Consider the following 24,935-nt stretch of genomic DNA (forward strand, 5'->3'; position numbering starts at 1 on the left):
AAAACAATGCATCTCTTACGACACCTTAATCCAACCAAAGGAAAAGGGAGGAACAGGACTGCCAGACCCTTATGCATACTACTGCGCGGCCCAATATCGTGCCCTCATTCCGCACCTGAGAGGAGACATGCAGAAACAGTGGGCGGCCACCGAGAACTATCTACTTAGGCCGGTATCACTTGGTGAATGGCTATGGGCCCCCAAACAATCATTCCCCAGCAGCGTATTAAAGCACTTCGCAATGAGCCTGCTCATGAAAATGTAATAGAACAAAAAGTAAATGAAAGGTCTCACAACATGGCCCTCTCCTTTGAGCTGTATCTGGGCCCCACCCATCAGAGACAGAATCCAAGAACCGAATCGTTATCAAAGATGGTATGAGGCGGGCCTAGAAAGACTAGGGCAAATCTTAAAGCGAAATGGGTGCATACTGATCCAAGACTTGGAAGCAGGGCTACAATTGGGATATCTCGCAGTGTTTATGTTCCTGCAATTGAAAGGGGTGCTCACGACTCCGGCATGAAAAGACGAACTCCAAAGAGACCTCACCAACTTTGAACGGATACTCAGTGAGACCCACTCGAGCAAAGGCCTCACCTCTCGTCTATACGGATCCCTGATAATGGAACGGAAAAACAACCTTGAAAGCCTCAGAAAAAGATGGGAAAAAGGCTTAGGCCCACTAATGTTGGACCAGCTATGGTAAAAAATGTGCAGAACAGCGCAAAAAACATCCGTCTCGGCGCAGTGCCTGTGTAATGGTGGTGTAGTATTGGTGGTGTAGGATGGAGGGATGTGCGTGTGGGGAGGGGGTGAATTGTATGAGTGGTGCTAAGACTATGTCTGCAATGTGTTTAGTTTGTCTGGCTGGGGGATGAAGGGGATATGTGGCAGGGGGTGGGATTTTGGGTGGTAGTGTGAGCATGAAGGGAACAGCAAAGTGTCAGACCCCGATACACAGATTCTGTTACCTATGGAGACATGATTTTTGCTTGCGATCAAAAGTTCCAGGGTGTTGCCAGCATTGTGTGTGGGCTACGTGGTGAGTTGTGTGAGGTCATATGGGGTGTGTGGAGGGGGGATAGTCTTTAGTATGGGATTGGTGTCTGGAAAAGAACTACCAGGGTTGAAGTCGTCAAGGTAGATGTTGTTGCATGGGGAGGTGTGGTTATTAGAAGTGAAGTCGATCCAGTCGGTGGAGAAATTGAGATTGTATGTAGGAGGGTGATAAATGAGGTGGAGAAAGGAGGGGCGTGGATGTGTTGGAGGGGAGCAAGTGAGAGTGCTTCAAAAGGAGGTGTATGGGGTGTGGGGAGTGGGAATACTAATTGTGAGTGTGTCTTTATATATTATGGCAATGCCACCACCTTGTTTGTGTGGGCGGTCTCTGTGGTGGATGAGATAGTGCTGGAGGAGAACATCAGGGATAATAGGGCTGTGGTGGTTTTTGAGCCACTTTCAGTAAGGAAGAGGTTATCTGGAGAGTGTGTGTTAATGAGCTCAATCATTTTGTGTGTGAGCAGCTGCAGAGTGGCAGTTGAGAAGAATACAGGTGTATGCAATTCGTTGTTTAGTCGAGGGTTGTGATTGGACATGTATTATTTTTAAAAGAACGGAGCAAATAAGAGGTCTACATGCCAAAACAAAATGAAGCAAACATTGGAAAGCCTACAGATATTGGCTCTCCTATGTCAAGAGTAGCCTCAAATGCTGCAATAATACATACATGCCAACCCTCCCGATTTAGGCAGGAGAATCCCGATTTTTTAGTGAATATGCCTTGGCATAGTCAGCATATGGTGCTGCTGTTAACATCATATGGCATGTGCAGCCTCGCATGCCAATAAGGTGCCATACAAAACGTTCAAACATAAAAATAAATGCATGTTTATTCATGCATGGAATTCTTGAAGTTGTGAGTCAAACAAGTCTCTTTTCTAGGAAAGCGTAATGTTGCATTTTTTGCATTGCAATACATGAACTACAACCCACGACAAAATAAAATATTTAAATCTGCTTAAATCTTTTTTCATAGGTCAATACATTTTACACAAAAAGCCAGAGTATGAAACCAATCTCCTTACTGCCCACCGTCATGCCAACTAAATTGTTGTGTGCGTGTGTTGCACGATCTCACTTTTATCATTTTAAATAACTTTACGTTTACAACGTCAAAGTGCTATGTAGAAGAGCCAAAGCATAGCAGGTTGGCGGGTCATAAAATGAGAAACGAGAGGCAGTGAGTAGCAAGGAAATGTGTGGCTGGAGGAAGGGAAAGAGTCAAGTTAGCAAGGCCCTAACGCCAGATGCACAGGCCAGGTGAAAGAGGGAAGTGCAGTGCCCACCGAGGGAAACAAGAAGTACTGAAACGTTCTTAATAACTGGCCAGGAGATGTGCAAACCATATGTCAGCAAGTTAATCCCGCATAAAACATTTTAAAATGTTTTTACAAGATCCGGGTGCTGAATTCTAGGTTTTTCTTTGACAGTCACATAACCTATACAAAAACGTAAATTACTTTGGATTACTTTTGGATTTCTTTGAATTACTTTGGATTGATTACTTTTGCATTACACCACACTACTTTAGATTACTTCAGGTCGCTTTAGGTTTCGTTGCATTTTTACTGATTCCTGTTGATTACTTGCTTTAGGACCGGAGATTATGAAATAATTTAATGTAACAGAATGTAGATAACAGAATCTCCTGCTGGTGACTTTATTTGCTTAGATATAAATCTTTGCCAACGACATCAATCCTTCTTTATACAATAGATGTTTGCTATAGTTGTCGCTGAAGAAAAAGCTATGAGTCAAAACCTAAAAATATGCTATATCAAAGCACATGAAAATCATTAACAGGCAGAGTATTCAAATCTCCACTGTCCCCTTAACTCCTCTAACAATTTGATTGAAATTCAGGAATGGCATAAAAATGGCCCACATATCTACACTACTCTTCCATAGAAAAAGCTTTTAATTTCATTAATGAGGCATTGAACGATGCAGCGGCATTGGGGGATGGCGTCTCAGAGTTGGTTCAAGCATCGAAGAAAGTAGGATCATTGTGGAGGGCCCACCAACCTATTCACCCAATATGGGAGAGGCACTCACCACTGCAGTGCTGAGTGAGTCGGGCTAGAGCAGCCCATGTACTCTGTTTGCTGACTGCTGGCTACTATTCTAAGGTTGCTAATGGGCACTATTTGTACTAGAAAACTGCGATAATTAATTGGACGCTATAGATATGTGGAGCACAGGCTATGCTGCGCATGTGCCCACGCAAGTAGATCATACACTGGCACAGCCCGGTTGTAGTTGTTTTGCAGTGTAACTGAAAGCTCCTGAAGATGCATGAGGTGATTTGCGCTCACCATAATTTCCCTTCAGCCTGGCTTCCTGACATTAGTCTACCAAAAAACGAATTCTTAAACTGTAAACAAAAATGTCTTAATGTGTGGCCTTTCAAAGCAGAGAACCAAGTCAATAATATTACCTGGAGTTACCAAGGACCAGTACTCCTATCTAAAAATGTCAAATAATTGCAGACATCACTAACATCAAAATAAAGTTGTGCTTCCAATCTCCTCAAATTCCAGCATTCCTCTCCCTTCCTCGCACAACAAAAATGTGCCCAAATAGACCCTTTTTTTACCTGTCTTAAAAAGGCTGTTCACTGAATCTCTCACAATTCCAGGGATCTTGCAGGTGGAGAACAACATCCTGAACTGATCCATATCAAGAGGTATGTTTCTGGCCTTATGTACTGGCAGCTTTTCCCTACAATGAGGAGAAATTCAAAACAAGAACACAGCAAATCAGGATACAACTGGAAGGACAAACTAGAAAACCATTAAAAACAAATAGACATTACATTAACAAAGGAAGCACTTAAGTTTGGTTTGCTAATGGTTTGATCAACTCCACTTTGGCCACAGAGCAAATATGTAAATAATGTTTTGGTACATTGGTTATTCCACATTTCACAGACACTGGCCTGCTTCCATATACAAAATTGCAGTACACACTGCTAGATAATCACAAAACAGCATTTTCTTTCAAGAAACAGCTGTGGCTCAAGCATATCTAAAAGATATGTAATTGCGTGAGATCTTTGTAGTTTTATTTAAGCATGGAAGACCAAATAAAATATAGACGTGAATAAAAACAAAATAGGCGGAGGTATATGGGCCAACTTTCTTAAGTATTGTCAACAAAATCCAAAATGTAATAAAACTTGAAAATGTTACATTGTGATAATTATAAACCTCTTGCTTCACAACTTATATGGATATTGTATTGATGAAGATCATTCTTGTCAGTGCTGTGGCTTATTAAGTGTTGTAGTAGGTAACCCCCTCTCTAAAACATGCCTCCCCACATTCCCACCTAAAGTATCCTACCTCTTCCTTATGCCACCCGTTTCTTTCTCACTTTCTCGAATTCAACCCAACCAACAAGTCAAAATAAAAAAACATACGTTTATGTTTAATTGCAAAAGTAAGATTTGGGTATGAACAGCACCAGAAAATAGGCAGATGAGTTTGCAATTATAGTACAATATTATCCCTTTTGCCAGTCAAATACTTATTTTGTACTACATATGCAGCTCTCACTGCCACTTAGTCCCCAGCAGCATAGTCAGGGACTAAAAATTTAATTTTGTGATCATAACATAAAAGTAAGCCTTTGGAGACGAGCACAATGCAGTCGCGCGTCGAAGTAGCTCCATAAGCGATCCGTGAGATGTAGGGCCGCTGCTGCGGCGATACCCCCTATAAGTCTAATCTGATGGGGGTCCCAGGGCCGTACTCAATGCCTGCACAAGATGCAGCTTCCCGATTTCGTCCCCGGACTTGTTTACTGAAATTGGATTGTCTCACCTGCTAGCCTCGCGGGTCTCAAGATGGCACCTGATTCTTTGTCCTGAAGCAGCCGCAGACCTAAAGGTTCCTGCGCCGAGCCCAGCCGAAGTTTGAAGTCCTGAGCCTCCCGCTCCTGACAGCCCCTCCCACCCCCCGGAATGAGAAGGTGGATGGTGCCCTGCTCTTGGCAAGGGGGCCGATCTGGCAACACAGAGGGCATTCAGGCTTGCTGAGGCGCTGAGTCATCTTGGCACAAATCTCTGCTTTGTGCCCAAGGTGGCCTGCAGAGTTTCAGCTATCTGGGAGACTCTTGCCCAGACCTCCCCTATACTCTCACCTCAAGCAGGATGTCGAATTGACAGCCTGGCGGTACGGAAGCGCAGTTGATGGTGGGGGTGTCACCTGCCTAAAGGGGGGAAGATTGCGCCCGATGTGACATTGGGTCCCATATGTGTCTTGGGGTACTGGCTGTTCTGCCTGGCCCTGGAGCTTACACACCGTGGGCCCTCAGGGGGCTATGTCAGCCATATGGAGGTCCTAAGCAATAGAGACCCTATTAATACTGGATTTCATATGCGTGGCCACATACTGCTGAACAACACTAGAGGCAACACTTTTTGCTAAACTGATTCATATAAGGCTTACTTCGCCTGAAATGAGCTTGCACCTGTGACCTCTTACACACTTGGAAATTAGATCTGCTATTTGGGCCCCTAGGCATTGTCGTAGAATGTTATCCCTGATGGCAGCAAGAGCGACTATGTGCTAGCACTAATACACAGCCAGGACAAGGTCAAGAGGCCAAACTCCCTGTTGAGGTCCAGCTGCACTCGGGAGGATGGAGGGTCATGGATTGTCTGGGCTGTCTATTAGATCTTCAGCTGACGTTGACGGAAATGAGGAAAGAAATACAAGGTTTGCTGGGGGGAACTGGCTCAGAAACTGTCGGTGACTGATAACAGGATAGATTTGATTGAGACTCATATTGGCAAACTGCTGAATGGAGCGTACAAATATGCTTACGATCTCTCTCAGCTGACCAACAGGGTTGATGAGCATGAATCGCATAATACCATATTACAACTGCCCCCGGAAGATTTGGAGAACAGATCTAGGAGGAACAATGTACGCTTGAGAGGTGTCCTGAAGCAGATTCAAGACGCAGATATGAAAAATGATGCGCTCAACCTGCTCAGACCACTTCTACACTTACCGGATGACCTTGATCGCACCCAGATTATACTTCTCTAATCAGCTTCGTAATAATTGCTCATCGGATGTTCTGACCAGGGTGCATTTTTTCTGTGTTAAAGAGGATATAATGGCCGCTTCCAGAGCTATACCTGACACAGTCTTTCGAGGCTCAAAGATCATCTACTACAAGACCTCTCCACCTCTACTTCGGCCAAGAGGTGGATCCTATGCGACATCACAATGTGGCTACGGGAGAAGGGCCTGAGGTTTCAATCAGACTTTCCTTTCGCAGTCATCTGCACTCTCGACAATGAATGGAGGAAGGTTTTGATGATGCAGGAAGCAATGGCTATTATGAATACTTCCTCTCGCCCCCCATTGTCCGCCAACTCTTCCACTCACACAGAGTATGCACACGATAGCCACCAGTCCTGATCCGTCACTTGGTCTAGGGTCTCTAGGTCAAGGGGTTTGCAGGATGAAAGCGCGACCTGGAGGCTTGTCTCGTGTTCGTCGCACACTTGCACTCTAACGGCAGGAGTCCTCAATGAAAATATACTCTATGTATGGTTGGATTCTACTTTGCCCCATGGCTATTGGGGTGGTACAGGGCTTTGCTATGGGGTGGTGATGTAATTGTAGAGCTGTGAGATATATGGGGCCCCCAATATCTTATTTACTTGCATTGCATGGCTTGGAGACACTTGTTTCAATGACATCTTCTTTCTGATTGGGGCAGACCCCGGAGGCGGGCCCTACCCATACTGCCCCCATGACCCAGTTGGTGATAGGAGGGTCAAGGGTTTTCTCGGTTGGGGTTGGAGAATGGAGGTGTGTGTTTTGGATTGTGTTTGATGTTAATGGGGTTTTATCTGGTTGGGTGCATAAGGGATCACACAAAGCACTTGTTTGCTATGTTCATGGTGATAGAAGCAATCTTGTTTTTTATAGTGACACGGCAATTGGTCTCCAGTCAGGAACAGGCATCCGATCATCACACATGGCATGTTATATCTGAATGCCTGAGGCAGAATTACACATTATTGCAACCCTTAATGTGTAAGGCCTGAATTCCCCCCATCAAGAAGAGGTGGCTGTTGAGCAGGCTCTAGACATTTGATTTTAATATTGCTTCAGAAAACTCACCTGATACCGGACAACAAACACAGGCTGAGACATAGAACATTCCCAAAGCAATAGTACGCCTCTGCCACTGTGAAGAAGGGCAGTGTGGCAATTTTAATAGGGAGAGATACCCCCTTTGCAATGAGGGATGCCTCGCGTGACCATGATGGATGATTTCTGTTGCTGAGGGGTTATGGTTCTCTACCCTCTCAGATGGTTGCTGGTAAGCATGGATACATGGACGCCTGTGGCAACAGTTTTGACGGATCCACTGTAATCGTCACCCCACCCAAGATGCCAACCGTGGAAGGGCTACAGTTTCTCTCACCAACATGGCCACCTACATGCAACGCATGACGTCACAACGTCGCCACCGGACAGTGAGCCTGGACCACAGAAGAAACATTTCCATAAGGAAGATACCACCGGCAACGAGGCAAGTCACAATGCACAGGTCAGTTTCAGTGCGCACATTCCCGTCCTAAATTCCTCCTTTCACGTTCCTTGTCTTCTATCATTGTTCTGTTTCCTTGCTCCCTGATTACCCAGTGATTCTATCTGGTCTAGTTCCCGTCTCCCTTTTTTGCTGTGTTGGGGGTTTCTGCTCCTTTGTATTGGATGAGAAGTCTTCAGTAGTGGGACCACCAGCTCGTCCCAGCCATCCATCCTACAGCTGCCCTGCCAGCTTGGAGTTTTTCCCCTTGGGCTTTTTCTCTTAGACTTCCTTTGAGTCCTCATTGGGTTTGTGGGAACCATAGGGGAATGGCCTTAATCATCAAAACTGCAGTGTCCAGAGGCAGACTTCCTCATATGTCCTCATTACAGCTACAATGGTGACCCTGTTTGGGCATTCTATGCCATTGGTTTCCTTGTAACTTCCTAGTGTCACTCAACATGAGTTCTTGGTCACTTTGCTCCCTACCCTACCAGCGTTCAGCAAAGGCAAATTTATAATTGCCAGCAACTTTAATTTAATACCAGACCATACACCAGATAAGACTCTTCTTCCTAAGGCATGCAGCTATAAAAACTCTATGGCTTTTTTAAAAGGCCTGCAGGAGCTGGGCTTAGTAGATGCCTGAAGACTGCTACATGGGAATGAGAGGGAATACTCATCTATCCACGTGTGCACAAGGAATGTTCTCAGATTACCCTCCATGATTTCGGCTGCTTTGTTTCCCTGTGTATCAGGCTCTGACATTGCCCCAGACGGTTTTCAGCTCATTCTATAATTGCAATGCATTGGTCAGAAGATGTCATCCACCTACAAGGCGTGCAAGGAAGCTTTATGATCCACTGCTTCAGGGGATCCATGTGATCATCTTAAAGAAATACTGAAGCCGAAAATACGGATTCCTTTTTTCTTTTTGTGAATTTCCACATAATTATATGCAGGGGGGGAAATAGCCACAGCCAGCCCCTCTCCCCCATACATTACCCTAACCCTTCCCCCCGCATACAATTGCATAGAAATGCAAAATAAAAAATTTGGCATGGGCCGATTCCTTTCAAGGTGCTGTTCTCAGAGAAGACATGGCTATGGTCACTGACAACTTTCTCCTCCATAACGATAGGGAGGAGATTACTTCCGGAACTTTGATGGATGCTACGAAGGCGGTCGTGAGAGGGAAATTTATTAGCCGTTCAGCCTTCTATTTTAAAACTAGGAATCAATTCAGGCAAAAACCTTGAATCCCAGGTTTTCAACCCTGAATGGCCCATGCACATACACTTTACTTGCAAGTCTTGAGATTGGCTAGATCCAGCTTAGAAGCATAGGTGGCTTCGGAAACAGCACATTTTTTGTTACTCCCAAAGCTATTTTACTACACATAGTAATAAAGCTAACAAATTGAAACAGCAAAATACCAGAATCAATATCACTTGTTAAGAATGGGTCAGGCGTTCTCCATTTTACAGATTGGTCAAAAGTAAAGGTTTTCGGGGGCGTGGCCTGGAGCCGACTCGACAGGAATGCTTCCCTGAGAGCTCCCGTCCGGCCCAATGCGCCCTTGCAGATGATGTCCGTTTTTCCCCTCTGTTTTCACCTGTAATTCAATCTACAGGCGGGGGAACCCCCCTAGCACCCATCGACCGAGTGGGTCCCGGCTTTAGCCTGAAACTACGGCAGAAATCCTTTCAACCGCCTCGGGGCCCTCTCGGCGGAGGAATGGCCGCCGCAGCTGCGAGCGTCGGATGTAACCCAGGAGGGGGCAGTGCGGACAAAGAAGCCCTGCCGATCGGCAACCGCACATGACGAACCAGTGTTTCCTGCTCGCCTCCCGCGGCTGAGACCCGCCGCCTCCGGACCCTGCATCCTGCCTCCCCAGCCAGCATTGCCCTAAGCAGCGGTGCCCCCCACGGGGCGAAGTTGCCAACACTGCTCAGCCCTTCGCTTGCCGGGACGCGGCCACTGTCCAGCCTCTGCTTCGCCGGGCCCCAGAATTGAGCGGCCCGGCTTGGTGCGCTCCCGGGCCTCAGCCTACATACGGCCCACAGCATAAATCCTCCAACCTCCCGGCAGTCCCAGCGAACGCTAACGGCCCAGCGTTAGTCAGCGGCACCCCGACGGGAGTGCTCTCCAACCACGCCCGCATCGGATCTCCACATCGGGCGGAGGAGCAGCCGCCTCTCCTTCCTCACCCGCCTGCCGGGACGCAACACCTGGTCTTTCCCCTGCCTCCCCCCCCCCCCCCCGAGTCCGGAGTCAAGCGGCGCTGCAAGCCGCATACCCAGCACGGCCACCTGCTTGTGGCCTCCTCGGGGGGCCAGCGGTTGCTCCCCAACACCACCTGAAGCCAGCCGTCCATCAAGCCTGCACTCCCCGAACTACCTCAAAAGACTACATAGCATCCCCCGAGGCTCCGACCCGCGGGCCTCCCTCTTTACACCCGGGGCACTGTGCGGGCGAGGGGGAAGCTGGTTCAACGCACCGCAGCCCGCCCGTCCTGGAACGACGCCCGGGGGCCTAGGACCCACGCTGCAGACCCCGCAGTTTTTGCACCTCTGGGCCCGGCGGCCATCTTGCGGATCCCCGCCGGAACCCGGATCACATGCCACTGCAGCAGGGCCTCCTGCCCACCTCACATCATCACCAAAGCTCGCCTGGATCCTCCTCCCCCCAGCCGCCCGGGCCAGCACGCCCATCACATGAAGCTGAGACCCGGATTTGCACCCCAACTCCGGTGCTCCTCGCCCTCTCCCCTCATCGGCCTGCTACCACCATATATCTTCTAGCCCCCCCTTCCTGGCCCACCTCTCCACAGACCTGCAGGGGTTGCAACCCCCACTACTTATCCAAGTTACCCCGGGTTACAGGAAGTGCCCGGATCCTCTACAGCTGCACAGCGACCCCCCCAACATCGGGGTCGGGAGGTGAGGAGTTGGGGGAGGGAGCGGGAGTGCAGCCTACTTGCTCCAGGGGTGCGGCGGGGAGAGGCCCCACGGACTCGCCGTCCCAACCCCTCGAGCCCCACATTGGCAGATCCCTCCTGATCTATCCTGGACACAGGCGCAGCCACTGCCCCAACTTCAGCTTCCTCACGCTTCCAGGACCCCCCCCCCAAAAATCCTTAGACTGATCCCTCTTGACTCAGGCGACTCCCGCCTCTGGACTCGGAGTCCCAGCCCCCGAACCTCCCGGAAATCACACAGCTCCCACTGTCTTACCCACACCGAAGAGCTGCCACTCTCCCCAATCTTCCACAACAATGTCTAAAAGCGCGAAGACACCCAAACAATCGGACATTGTCACCCTCATGACATCCGCGGCTGTTGAAAGAGCCAAGAAAGCCGACCCGCCGGGGGATACTAACAAAAAGGAACAAGTTACTTACCTGTAACTGTTGTTCTCCAGCATGGGTCTGGCATGGATTCACATGCTCATGAATATTCCCCGTCGTCAGGCTGGGAATCCTCGGTAAAGAAAAAACCAGTATCAGTTTCGTTTCTGATCTGTCTTTCGTAGTAACAACCAATCACTGGTCTCTGCGTCACACTGACCACAGCCAATGACTGCCCTCTACCTAAGCACCGCCTCTGGCAGCCATCTTCAGATTTGGAAGCACGTGAAGTGGCAGTATGACCAAGTGAAGAGCCGCAGAGGGGTAGGCGGGAGGGTTCGCATGTGAATCCATGCCAGACCCATGCTGGAGAACAACAGTTACAGGTAAGTAACTTGTTCCTTCTCCAGCATGGGGTCTGGCATGGATTCACATGCTCATGAATAAAGAATACATAGCAGTACACACATGCACAACCACGGGAGGTGGCAAAGGCTCAACATTAAGCATTGCATCAAACTCAACATTAAGCATCTTACCTCCTCACCAGGCTCACCTCAGGCGAACAGGTTGCGCAGCACTGCTTGGCCGACCCTGGACTCCTCCCTGGAATCCCGATCGACGCAGTAGAACTTTGTGAAGGTGTGCGTCGACCTCCACGTAGCAGCCCTGCATATGTCCAGCAGGGGCACACCAGAAAGGAACGCCATGGTAGCTGCGATCGCTCTGGTGGAATGGGCTCTCGGACGGCCGGGCAGCGGTCGGTTTGCCAACCGATGACAGTACATGATACAGCCGGAGAGCCATCTGGAAATGGAAGCCTTCGATAGAGCCTTCCCCTGATTGACAGGTCCAAAGTTCACAAAGAGTTGTGACGTCTTCCGAAAACACTTCGTGCGGTCCACGTAGAACTTCAGCGCTCTAGCCACATCCAGCGAGTGCAAAGTCCTCTCAGCCGGAGACGAAGGCGACGGGAAGAATACAGGCAACACCAAGGGTTCGTTGAGATGGAAGTCCGACGGTACCTTGGGCATGAAGGAGGGGTGCGTCCTGAGCACCACCCTCGTGTCGTGAAAAGTCAAGTACGGGGCCTTGCAGGAAAGGGCCTGGATCTCTCCCACCCGCCGTGCGGAGGTGATGGCCACAAGAAACGCTGTCTTCCACGACAGAAACTTCAACGGGGCCGAGTGCAGAGGCTCGAACGGAGGTCCCATGAGCTTGGTCAGCACCACGTTGAGCTCCCACGCCGGGGCCGGAGCCTTCACCGGCGGGAACGATCTGAACAGTCCCTTCATGAACTCTTTCACCAGACAATGAGACCACAAGGACGTCCGTCCCGTGGTCCTGGTGTATCGGGAGATCGCAGCCAGATGAATCTTGATGGACGCGTGTGCCAGTCCAGCTTTGGCCAGCGTCAGCAGGTACGGCAGAACTTGGGGAGCCGTAATCCGTAGAGGGTTAATCTTCTGTGCGTGGCACCAGACAGAGAACCTCCTCCATTTGTGTCCGTAGCATTTAAGAGTCGAGGACGCCCTGGCCTTTGCAAGAACCTCTCTGCAGTTGGCCGGTATGTCGTATCCTCCAAACTCTAGCGCTGCAGGAGCCAGGCCTGCAAGTTCAGCGATTTCGGGTCCTGGTGGAGGATGGCGCCTCCTTCCCTGGAGAGCAGATCCGCGTCCACCGGCAGCTTGATTGGCGGGGACGCTGACAAATCCAGAAGGTCCGGGAACCATATCTGCCTCGGCCACGCAGGTGCGACGAGGATCATCCTGCACCGTGACCTCTTGAGCTGGTTGACGAGCCGGATTAGCAGTGGCAAAGGAGGGAACGCGTAGAGGAACAGGCCCTCCCAGGGGAACGAGAAAGCATCGCCCATGCTCCTCGCCTGGGGAAACCTGCTGGCGAACCTCCGGCACTTGGAGTTCGTCGCCGTCGCGAACAGGTCGATCTGGGGAGTGCCCCACCGTCGGAAGAGGCGATCCACTAGATCCTGCCGTAGTTCCCACTCGTGGCACGAGCGCAGCTCCCTGCTGAGTGAGTCGGCAATGGTGTTTTTTATCCCTGCCAGATGAAACGGCACCAGAAACATCCCTTGGGCGACTGCCCAATGCCACAGGTCCTGCGCCTCCTTGGACAGTGCTGGTGGTGGTGTTGTCGGTGAAGATCCTCACCACCTTGCCCTTGAGGGACGGAAGGAAGGACCTGAGGGCCCAAAACACTGCACGGAGCTCCAGGACGTTGATATGTAAAGATTTCTCCATCGGGAGCCAAAGGCCCCTTGCGTGTAGATTTTCGGTGTGCGCTCCCCACCCTTCCAGGGAGGCATCCGTGGTCACTGTCTCCTGGTGGGCTGGGGTCTGGAAGTCCATGCCCGCCGTCAGATGCCACCACCGGATCGCTCGTCGGAAACTCTCGTCGAGTGTGATCCTTTCCTCGAAGCTGCCCGTCGCTTGGATCCAGCGCGCGTCCAGGAACTCCTGCAACGGGCGCATCCGGAGCCTGCACATGGGAATGAGGTAGATGCAGGAAGACATCATTCCGAGGAGGGACTTGATGGACCTCACCTTGGCCGCGTCGGCCACCAACATCCGTTGCACCTTGCCCAGGATGGTCCTGGTCCTCTCCTCCGACGGGGAGGCCAGAAGGGACACTGTGTTGAGCCTCGCTCCCATAAACAGAGTGTATTGCGCGGGTACCAGGTGGGATTTGGCGTAGTTCACGGAGAATCCCAGGTCCGTGAGAAGTTGGACGGTCCTTGCCGTGTGAACCACGGTGAGCTCCCTCGTCTTGGCTCGGATGAGCCAGTCGTCCAGGTAGGGGTAGACGTGGATCCCCTCGCGGCGCAGCTGCGCCGCCACCGGTGCGAGGCACTTGGTGAACACCCTGGGTGCCGACCGTAGACCGAAGGGGAGGGCTTTGAACTGGTAATGACGCCCTTGGACCACAAACCTGAGGAATTTTCGGTGCCCCTTTAGGATGGGAATATGGAAGTAGGCATCCTCCAAATCCAACGACGACAGGAAGTCTCCTTCCTCCAGCTGACCCAGGACGTGCTGGAGGGTGACCATCCGAAACTTTTGCGCCTTGATGAACTTGTTCAGACGTCGCAGGTCCAGGATGGGGCGCCATCCCCCCGTCTTCTTCTTCACGAGGAAGTATCTCGAGTACACTCCGGAGCCCCGAAGCCTCTTTGGGACGAGTTCGATGGCGCCCTTCCTGAGCATCGCCTTTACCTCCAGGAGAAGTTGAGGGACGTGAAGTTCTTTCCTGGCCACGGGGGGGACGCGTGGACACCTTCTTTGAAACTCGAGCGTGTGGCCCCGGGCCAAGGCGTCCAGCACCCAACGGTCGGTGGAGATGGACTCCCACACGCTGACGAAGCTCGCCAGCCGGCCTCCCACCGGGGTGCTTCGGTGGGGGCCCGACCCCACGGTCGGTTCAATCCTGCTTGGACGAGGCTTTGCCGCCTCGACCTCCTTGGCCACGACGGCGGAGTCCGCCAGACTTGCCTCGTCCTCTGTAGGCCTCCTGAGACGACGAGCGGGCCGCTTGACGGTAGGTGGAGAAACCGCCGCCGGAACCTTTGGAGGCGCCCTTGCCTCCGCTGCTCCGAAAGGGCGTCCGTCGTTGCTGCAGAACTCCCAGGGCCCGGGCCGTCTCAGTGTCCGCTTTAATGGCCTGAAGGGAATCGTCCACTGTTTTGCCAAACAGGTTGTTCCCATCGAAGGGCATGTCCAGGACTCTGGTCTGAACGTCTTGACGGAAGTCCGTAGCCTTGAGCCATCCACGCCGCCTAAGGCAAACGCCGTTGCCCAACTGGCGGAACCCAGTGTCAGCGATGTCCGTCGCAACGGTAATGGCGTGGTCCGAAGCCACCTCACCTTCCTGCAGGATCTCCAGGGCCTCTGTCCTCTTGTCGTCCGGCAGGAAGTCCAGCAGGGGAGCCAGTTTGTACCAGAGCTCCCTGTCGTAGCGGGCCACGATAGCCAAGGCGTTGGCCGCTTTAATCGTCGTCGCTGCCGACGAGATGACTCTGCGTCCCAAAGCGTCCAATTTCTTTCCCTCACCGTCCGGTGGGGAAGTCGATGTGGAGGCCGCACCCCCCCCCCGCTTTCTTCCTGGCCGCCGCGGAGACGACGGAGTCCGGGGTAGGCTGCGCCCGGAGGCACAGGGGGGGCCGTGTCCGGGACCCGGTACTTCTTCTTGTACCGGTCTCTTCTAACTGGTGTCGTGGAAGGGTTCTTGAGGAGGGTGAGGCCCTCATCCCAAATGTCGTCCAATAGAGGCACTGAGAGGACCGTCTTCCTCTTGGCCTCGCGCCGCTGATAAAGGAAACCTTCCTTCTTCTTCTCCTCAGGGCAGAGTTGAAAAAGCTCGGATGCCCTGGAGATCATGGAGTGGAACGATCCAATCTCGTCGGGCGGAGAAGCCCTGGTGGGAGGCGACGACGGTACATCCTCGTCGTATACCTCGTCGTCCGTACCCGTCGCTGCCGTGTCAGTCCCCGTATCATCCCCTCGGGTGGACGGGGAGGAGGGCTGGAAGGGGCGCGACGGCTGAAAAGGAGGCGGAGGGTGGATCCTTCTTTTCTTGGTAGGGGGAACACCAGAAGGTCCCGGTTCTGGGTCCCCCGACGGGAGAGGTTCCGTCGGCAACGGTAGTCTCGTCCTTATCTCTGAGCATAAGGACTGTATAGCCAACAAAATGTCCGCCGAGTTGTCTCGCGGCGCTGGCAGAGGGGAATCCGACGGCCGATCAGGGACCCCGTCGGTACCCTCGACGATGTCGTCGTCACCTGCGTCGGGATCCATCCCGACGGGTCAGTCTTCTTCCACGCCGAGGCCGTGGCTTAAGACTTCGACCAGCTCCTCCTCCGAGGTTGAGGCCGAATCTACGACGACGCCCTGCCCCCCCTTTTTCTTCCCCACGGGGGATTTCACGGGGGTCCTATCGATGGGCACAAAAGATGACTCCCTCCGAGGTGGCAGGGAGACTCTGAGCCCCGAGGTCGCCACCACTGGTGTAGCCTGCACAGGCTGAGCCAGGACCGCCGCGACAGTTTCGATAGAGGGCTTGGCCGGATGGATTAAGGCCTTCACCACCTTAGGTGCGCTCACCGCCTTATCCTTGAGGGGGGGACACCGCCTCGCTCCCCCTCCGATGGGGCCTTCGAGCTCGACCGGGGCCTCTCCAGGAGCTTCGCCGGGTGCTCGGCCTTCCTCTTACCCGACCCAGAGCGTTGGCTCGTGGTTGATGGTGCCGGGGAGGGTGCGCCCTGCCTGGCGACCGTAGAGCCCGACCGTTTGGCGCTCCCGGTGCCAGCGGACTCGCGGTGCTTGGCCTTATGTTGGACCCCCGTCGCCGGGGCGTCCTCAAAGGACTTAGAAGACCGCTCAGATTTCTTCTTCTTCTTCTCGCCGGACGGGCTCTTCCCTTCTAGCCAGTTGGCGAGACGTTGATGGCGGTCCTTCATGGTCCGCTCCGACATGTTGCCGCAAAACGCACAGTCCTTCTCCACGTGCGTCTTGTCCTCATGTAGGCAGTAGAGACAAAAGGAGTGTTCGTCTTCCTTGAAGACGTTCTGCAGCTGGCATCCAGGGCAGACCCTGAACAGCTTTCCGGGCGTCGAGCTTCCCTTCTCCTGGGCCATGACCGGGCCTGAGAAACTTCTGGAGTCCTCCAAAAGCGTAGCTCGACGAATCTTCACCCTTGAGGGGCGCAGACGAATCCGACACGGGTCCCCGTTGATCGGATAGTGAGTCGGTGGAGCTTGAGGCTCTTTTGACCGAAAAAACGAAGTTTTTGAGAAAAAAACGTGAAAGAATAGCACTAACGCTCGAGAGCAATAGCACGAGGATCCCAACACATGAACGTGCGGTAAAAATCTGAAGATGGCTGCCAGAGGCGGTGCTTAGGTAGAGGGCAGTCATTGGCTGTGGTCAGTATGACGCAGAGACCAGTGATTGGTTGTTACTACGAAAGACAGATCAGAAACGAAACTGATACTGGTTTTTTCTTTACCGAGGATTCCCAGCCTGACGACGGGGAATATTCATGAGCATGTGAATCCATGCCAGACCCCATGCTGGAGAATAGTGGCCCACCAGCTGCAGAAGCAGATTCCACTCTGCCACAAGCTGCAACTAAAGCTGATCTGCAAGACCTACTAGCGGCCCTAACCAGGGAAATCCAAAAAAGCTCTGAGGAAATCACAAAGAAAATAAACACTCTGGACAAAAGAATGGGGGAAGTGGAGCATCGGACTGCCGAAATTGAATCCGAAGTCTGTGACCAAAGATTCGAAGAGGAACATAAGGACAGGATAGCCGCCCTCGAAGCTAGATGCAACATCCTTGACGCAAAACAGGAGGATTTGGAAAACCGATCAAGGAGGAACAACATCAGAGTCCGAGGGATCCCAACCACTATCCCGGAATCAGACCTGAAAGCTTTCATATCGGACCACTTTCAATTTATCATCACCCTCCCAGACAACTCCCCACTAGAATTGGACCGAGTGCACAGAACCACTTCAAGGAAGACTTCCACACTCCCCCCAGATGTTTTGGCCAGAATACACTTTTTTCAGATAAAGGAGGACATTATGCGAGAAGCAAGGCAAATGAGACAGATCACCTTCCGAGGGTCCATGATCTCACTCTACCAAGATCTAGCGAGCGCAACACTCTTGAAACGGAAAGCCATGCGGCCCTTGACAATCTGGCTACAAGAGAAGAAAATCCCATACCACTGGGGTTTTCCCACCTCAGTGAAATTTAAATGGGATGGAGCACAGAGGCAAATACAGTCGTTGAGAGAAGCGGAAAAACTCATGGGCATAAACAATACCGTCCCCAGCGACGAACCTGAAGTACCAGTTCGTCCCCCCCGGGACGATTCCCCTGGAGGGTCATGGTCCAAGCCCAGCAGACGACGCAGACTCAGGGGCCACCCGAAAAAAGACGGCGATAGGGGCTGAGCATGCGACAGCAGATTCCCGGTCCAGGAGGCGGTGGACCTCTCATGCAGCGTTCACCCAAGAACAAATGAGGCCCCTCTGGAGCTAACACAAGCAACTCACATGCACCTATACAGAGGCGTGCCCTCCGGCGACCTTCCACACGGTTCGTCTCGGCGACCCAGTTGGCCACACAGAGCGCATTGGAGCCACAAGTTTCCCAGTGGCAGTAGGTAGACGTTCCCTCTACCAGTTCAATGTTGGGATGTTCAATGTTGGGAAAGGAGTAAAGATACAGAAAGTAGTATGAAACTTACAGGACTGTACCATTCATCACGATTATTCACTGTCCCTAGAGTCATCCAAGGACTCTGCAACACAACATGCAACAACATACGAAAACAAACCCACAATTCATCACATGCATCAGGCCTTATCCAAAACCCACAGATCCCACAAGACAGCCTCAACGCCACGCTGCCAGAGATGGCTAATACAAGTGAGTTAAGATTCCTCTCCTGGAATATACAGAGGATGAACTCCCCAAGAAAACACAAATCGGTAGAACACCGCCTGGGTCAACTGGCCGGAGACATCGTCCTATTGCAAGAAAGGCATCTCCTCGCAGAGGATGAACACCGCATAAAATTCAAGAGATACAAACAGTCCTTCTTCGCCACCTCTGGCTCAAAGAAAAGGGGGGTGGCAATCATTCTCAGCGACAAAATCCCACTACGCAGCATCACAATAAGGAGAGACCCGGAGGGCCGTTATTTGCTACTCAAAGGTATCTTCGAAGAACTTCCCATCACGTCTGTCTCAATCTACAGTCCCAATACTTCCCAATGCAAGTTCCTAAACGACATTTTACCAACGATCCTATCATTCCGGGAAGGCCACGTATTCATTGGCGGAGATTTCAATGCCATCCCTAATCCTCTGATAGACAAAACTCTTCCCGCCACGAATAACGATTACACGCAGGCCCTGGCATTACTTAAGTTGTTCAGAGAAACAGAAACAGTAGATGCATGGAGAATACAAAATGGCACCTCAAGAGACTACACACATTTCTCCAACGTTCATAAGGGATACTCAAGAATTGACCTAATCTTAATCCCTGGCATCCTCTACCCTTGTGTCAATGGCACGGAAATCCACACATGCATGATCTCCGACCACTCCCCGATTTCCGTAAACGTAGCCATCTCAGGCCAGAAATCCCCCCCCCTCAAAGGTACTGGAAACTGAATGACTCACTCCTTCTAGATATTAGCATAAGAGCCGAAGTGGAGAACTCACTGATAAACTAGTTTGAAGAGAACACCACCAAACATCCCCCACCAGTACAATCTGGGACGCAATGAAAGTGGTGGTTAGGCGTGTCCTAATAGGGGCCAGAGCTGAACAGCGAAGGATCTCAAACATAGCCTCCTCCAAACTAGAAAATGAAGTATCCCTCCACGAATCACAGCTAAAAACTCAATACTCAAGGAAAACCGAGCGGGCCCTGAGAAAGGCGAAAACAGCTCTGGAAATGCACTGTGCCGACCGGACAGCCAAATCCCTGGCGTACACAAAGCAATTTTACTACGCCAAAGGAAACAAAGCAAACAGGATATTAGTACAAAAGCTGAGGGCACTCCGTAATCGGAACAACATACTTAAACTACGAGGAGGAAATGGAAAACTGCTCTTCTCCCAATCGGAGAAAATAAACAAACTCTTGAGATACCACACATCTATAATGTCCAGTGACCCGCTAATACTAGAAGATCTACCAAAATACCTGAGCGCACTTCCGCCCCGCAACCCTGCACATCTGGAACATCTGGAGGCTCCCATTGAAGGAGAAGAAATTATTGAAGCCATCAAAGCTCTCAAACCCTCCGCTCTAGGCCCAGATGGCCTAACCGCAGCCTTCTATAAAAGATTCGCCAGAGTTCAGGCCCCACAACTATCCGCATTATTCAACTCCTTCCTATCCACGAAAGCCGTCACTAAATCCATGGCCGAATCAATCACGATCCTGCTTCATAAACCCGGAAAAGACCCCGAACTCCCAGAATCCTACCGGCCCATATCAATCTTAAACAATGATGGGAAGATCTTTGCCAAAGTACTAGCCAGAAGACTGGGCCCAACTCTTCCAAGCCTAATTGACCGTCACCAAACAGGATTTATCCCTGGCAGAGGGACCCATGACAACATTCGGCGAGTACTAAACCTAATTGAAGGCGCTCACAAATCCAAAACAAAAATGGCGGTAATCTCATTAGACGCCCACAAAGCCTTTGATCGGGTGGACTGGGGATACATCCACAAGGTCCTCCAATGCTTCGGCTTCGGCCCCAACTTCACATCATGGGTAATGGCTAATTATCAAATCCCCACTACACAACTCCGAGTTAATGGCACAAGGTCCGAACACGCCGTATCACAAGAGGCACTAGACAAGGCTGCCCGCTCTCGCCCCTGATCTTTGCTGTATCCATGGAGCCTTTCGCCGCCAGAACCAGATGAAATGAAGCCATAAAAGGAATCCAAGCGGGAAATCACGAGTATAAAATCGCACTCTAGGCCGACGACGTGATGTTAACCATTACAGACCTTTCGGCCTCCCTGGGGACACTATGGAAAGAGATCGAGGAGTTTGGCACCATGTCAGGATTTAAAGTCAACTTAACCAAATCCTCAGCACTACCCATCAATCTAACCCACCTGGACGAGGCCGCCCTCGCACCGCTCTCACCAATTCCCTGGGCCAAAGACGCCATAGAATACCTCAGAGACCAGATCACCGGAAACCCAATGCGACTATACTCAAAGAACATCCCACAATTACTCAGCACCCTTCAAAATGATCTCAAAAGATGGAAACAACAAGAAATCTCATGGTTCGGACGAATCTCAGCTGTGAAAAGGAACCTGATCCCCAGATGGCTATACCAATGCGCATCCCTGCCACTACAAATCCCACCCCCAGCCATACGTGCACTACAGAAGAAACTAATGGAATTTGTCTGGGGAGGGAAGAGGCCCAGGATCAACAAACGAATCATGATGAAAGGCAAACCACTAGGAGGAATGGGTGTCCCTGACCTAGCCAGATACTCGCTAGCAGCTCAACTATCGCACGCATTCGCTTGGGTGCAGGAAGTAGACCCCCCCGCTATGGCGTCAAATCGAAGAATCCTGGTGCCCGGTCCCCCTACATGTCCTCCCACGCCTACCACTACTAAAACCTCAAGCCAACTCCGGGCCACTATCTGCCACGACCATCACAACCAAATGTTGGAAATCCGCAGCGCGGAAATGGGGACTTCGCAGCTCCCTGGGACCCATGTCTCCCATCTGGAACAACCCGGAATTTACCCCTGGAAACCCACCTTGAGACTTTCACGCCTGGATAGCAGGGGGTCTGGCAAAAACTAGCGATTTCCTTGAAGAAGGCTTGCCCATCACCTTCGAGAGATGCAAATCAAAATTCGGAGTGGGGGAACGGGAAAGATTCCGATACTCACAAATTAGACACTGGATGTCACACAGAAGTACCCGGGACAAATGCTCGAGAGAACCAACAGCCCTGGAGCTCACGTTAACATCCCCGACCAACAAAGGGAAAATATCCATCATATACCGGCTCCTAGACAGATCGGACCCAGCAAAGAAAGAAAAATATATGACGGAATGGGAAAAGGATATTGGCCGGGAAATAGCAGCAGAAAGCTGGGAGCAAATCTGGTCCAGACTACATAAAAGTTCACAATGCGTCACGAATAAGGAAGGAGGCTATAAACTGTGCTACAGATATTACATCACCCCCACCCAAATCCATAAAGCCAACCCGGACTTTCCCGCCACATGCTGGCGAGGGTGCCAAGCCCCCTGATCTCTCTATCACCTAGTATGGAGCTGCCCAAAGGCAGAAATATACTGGAAAGAAGTGCTGAAACACATTAAAGAAATCTCTGGCCTCTCTATCCCTTGGGACCCAGGAATTGTTCTCCTGGGCGAAACCGGCGATGGAGCATTCCCAATCTCAGGTCATATTTCCCGACTATGCAACCACCTGCTATTAGCCGCAAAGATCGCTATGGCTCAATTATGGAAAGACAAAAATGGCCCCTCGATCGCCCTATGGTGGGCCAAATGCTGGGAGATTGCAGTAGCAGAAAAAATCAAAGCAATCCGCTCTGACTCCCTAAACAGAACCCTGAATATATGGGACCCATTCTTGGACTATGCGGCCAAATACCCAACCCTCACCAGGAGACCTCCACTTACTAGATGGCTCCAATGCAGGCCTCTCTACTAATCTTCGACCAAACCCCGAACACACCGGAACAGAGGGAACATGTACCCAGAACTTTTCCACCGAATCGCCACATCCAGGAACCACCCACCATCTCCTCCACCCTCCAACTCACATTAGACTACAAAGGCACTAATTAATGTTTAAATTGAAATATATTGCATTGTTGCATGTAACACTCTATCCTGTAAGATCAATAAAATGTTGTTATGGAAAAAAAAGTAAAGGTTTTCTAGAGTTTTTATGAAAGGCTGTTAGCAGCCTGATCTGGACGCTTAGAGCTCCCATTTTGAAATACTGAGCCTCCCTCATCTCTCCCAGTAGCTTTGTGATCGACTCCCAATTACAAAGGAGGAGACGAGCGAGCGATTAACTAGCCCCCTAAACACAATGCTACGGGACCAGATGGTACAAGTTCTGCCTTTTAGCCACTTTAATAACAGTTTTATTTAATTCCTTTCTTGTATCTGGCAAGGTGACCAAATCCATGAAGGAATCTCTGCTCTCTCTAATACGAAACCCAGCAAGGATGCCACTCAGTTTGGCACCTATCGTTCGATTTAGCTTCTCCACACAGACACAAAGATTTATTCTAATGTCCTAGCCACCATGATGATGGAGGCCCCTCACTCCATGGTTCATTCGGATCAATTCGGATTTATTTTGAACTGAAGATCTGATGATAAAATGAGGCATGCCATCAATGTTATGTAGATGGGCAGGGGACATGGGATTCCTTTGGCCCTATTAGCATTGGATACTGACAAAGCCTTTGGCAGGGTGGACTGGCAATTAATTTCCAATTATTTGATTTAAGGCCTATGTTTATAGCGTGCATAATGGCTTGCTACATTTCTCGTATGTCCAGGATCTATATTCACGGGCATTATTCAGAATGTATTCCAATTGCTGGGGGGGCACAGCATGGTTGCCCTTTTTCTCCTCTAATCTTTGCCCTGATGATGGAACATCTACCGCTCTCTATACTAGCCAACCCGGCTATTAGTCGGAGATGTCGAGCATACAATTGCTCTCTATGCCGACTCCCCTGCACTTGCACGATCTTAATGTCACCTGGCCTAGTAAGATAGTTGTCTCTGTCTTCCCTCTGTTCCCCTCCCTTGCCTTGTCACGCCTTGAAACACTTGTATATAGGTGCGTTATGAAGGTCTTATCATATCATATCATGATGTCTTTTAATGATGTCACAAACCTAGTCCATGCTCCCTTTTGGCCAAACTTGACTCGTTCTAACAGGTTTCAGGCTACTTCATTAACTATGATAAATCCATGGGGATAAATGTTTCCGACTCTCCAGGCACTATGATCAAGATCCAGCGGAAGTACATATTTCATTGGAGTGGTCATGCCTTGACCTATCTGGGTGTTACACTGACAAGGTCATTTGCTGGCTTATACCGGGGCAGTTTTCCATCCCTCTTTAAACCCCTAAGTGATGACTTGTTGCGGTGGGAAAATCAAGGGATTTCCTGGATGGGCTGTATCACGGCAGTTAAAACGAACCAAATTCCTAGGCTTCTCTACCATACTTTGGCCCTTCTGGTAGTGGTCCCACGCCTTCCCCTTCAAACCGGAAAATAATGCAGTTTGTATGGTCCACCCGTAGGCCCTAAATTAGCAAATAAGCCCTGGACTCCAGTAAATATAGTGGAGGGCTGGGTCTTCTCATCCTTCAGAATTACGTCACAGCGGCCAACATATCACACATACTGACCTGACAGGTTAATGACTGTAATGCTCTTTGGGTGAATGTTGAGGAATTTGTCACTGCATGTTCTCTGTCGAATCCTCTGCATCTTTTCAGCACACACAGAGGTAATTGGGGCATGCTGTTGGCTACTACCATTGTCTCCCTAGCTTACTGGGATAGGGCACTCAGGCTTTGGGAATCATTGAAGGGTGTAGGTCCTTTTTCCCCAGTTTTTGGGAACCCATATTTTTCACCTAGTTTAGCCCTTAGGGATTTACAAGCCTGGAACCATGGTGGTCTATCTCAATTCATTCATTTCTATCGCAGGAACTTTCAGCTGACCTGGAATGCAAGGAAGGGTTCAGTGTTTGAGTCAGAATGCTTCAAGTATTACCAACTTAGACACTGGATTACCAACCATGAGACTCTTGGGCGGGAACTTGCCCACTTACAGCATTGGAGTTCATGCTTCAGGGAAGCTGACATAAGAAGAAGATCACCAGGTAACATAAGCTGCTGGACAGAATGGATCCCTCCAACCGGCTTTCTCTGGAACGCTCTATTTTAGAGCAGTTTTGACTGAAAATATGGGAGAGAGCTTCCACCTCATCCCGCAATGTAATCAAAAAGAAAAATACATATAAAATAATGTGTTGTTGGTGTATGTATCCGAACCAACTCCAACACAATAACATCAATAGTTCTATCTCCCTCCTATACCAGAGGAATTGTGGCCGGACGGGTGATTCTGTGCACTCTGGTGGCTCTGTGGATAGGTCCACAGGTTCTGGAAGTATGTTCTGGGCTTAATTAAAGATATCACAGGCTTGTTGTTACCCCTGGATCTGTTAGTAGTCTTGTTTGGAAGCTTTGGTGGCTACTATTTACCCCATGAGAAGCCCCAGAGCCATGCCCCGCTTCTCGCTCTGGCTAGGAATTGGAATCAGATGGAGGGGCCGCTTATCAATGTCTGGTAGTACAAGAT

General features: G+C 50.6%; 1 protein-coding gene across 4 annotated transcripts in view; it reads right to left on the reverse strand.

Moving 5' to 3' along the window:
• The window catches only part of CROT (carnitine O-octanoyltransferase), an 898,406-nt gene that overhangs the window by 607,275 nt on the left and 266,196 nt on the right, over positions 1 to 24,935 (reverse strand). For all 4 annotated transcript variants that reach the window (XM_069648391.1, XM_069648390.1, XM_069648392.1 and 1 more), the window contains one exon: positions 3,656 to 3,780. In XM_069648391.1, coding sequence (XP_069504492.1) covers positions 3,656 to 3,780 — 125 coding nt within the window. The remainder of the gene's footprint in view (positions 1 to 3,655; positions 3,781 to 24,935) is intronic.

Source organism: Ambystoma mexicanum, chromosome 2q, assembly GCF_040938575.1.
Source record: "Ambystoma mexicanum isolate Mex_15411 chromosome 2q, UKY_AmexF1_1, whole genome shotgun sequence".
Classification (NCBI taxonomy): Eukaryota; Metazoa; Chordata; class Amphibia; order Caudata; family Ambystomatidae; genus Ambystoma; species Ambystoma mexicanum.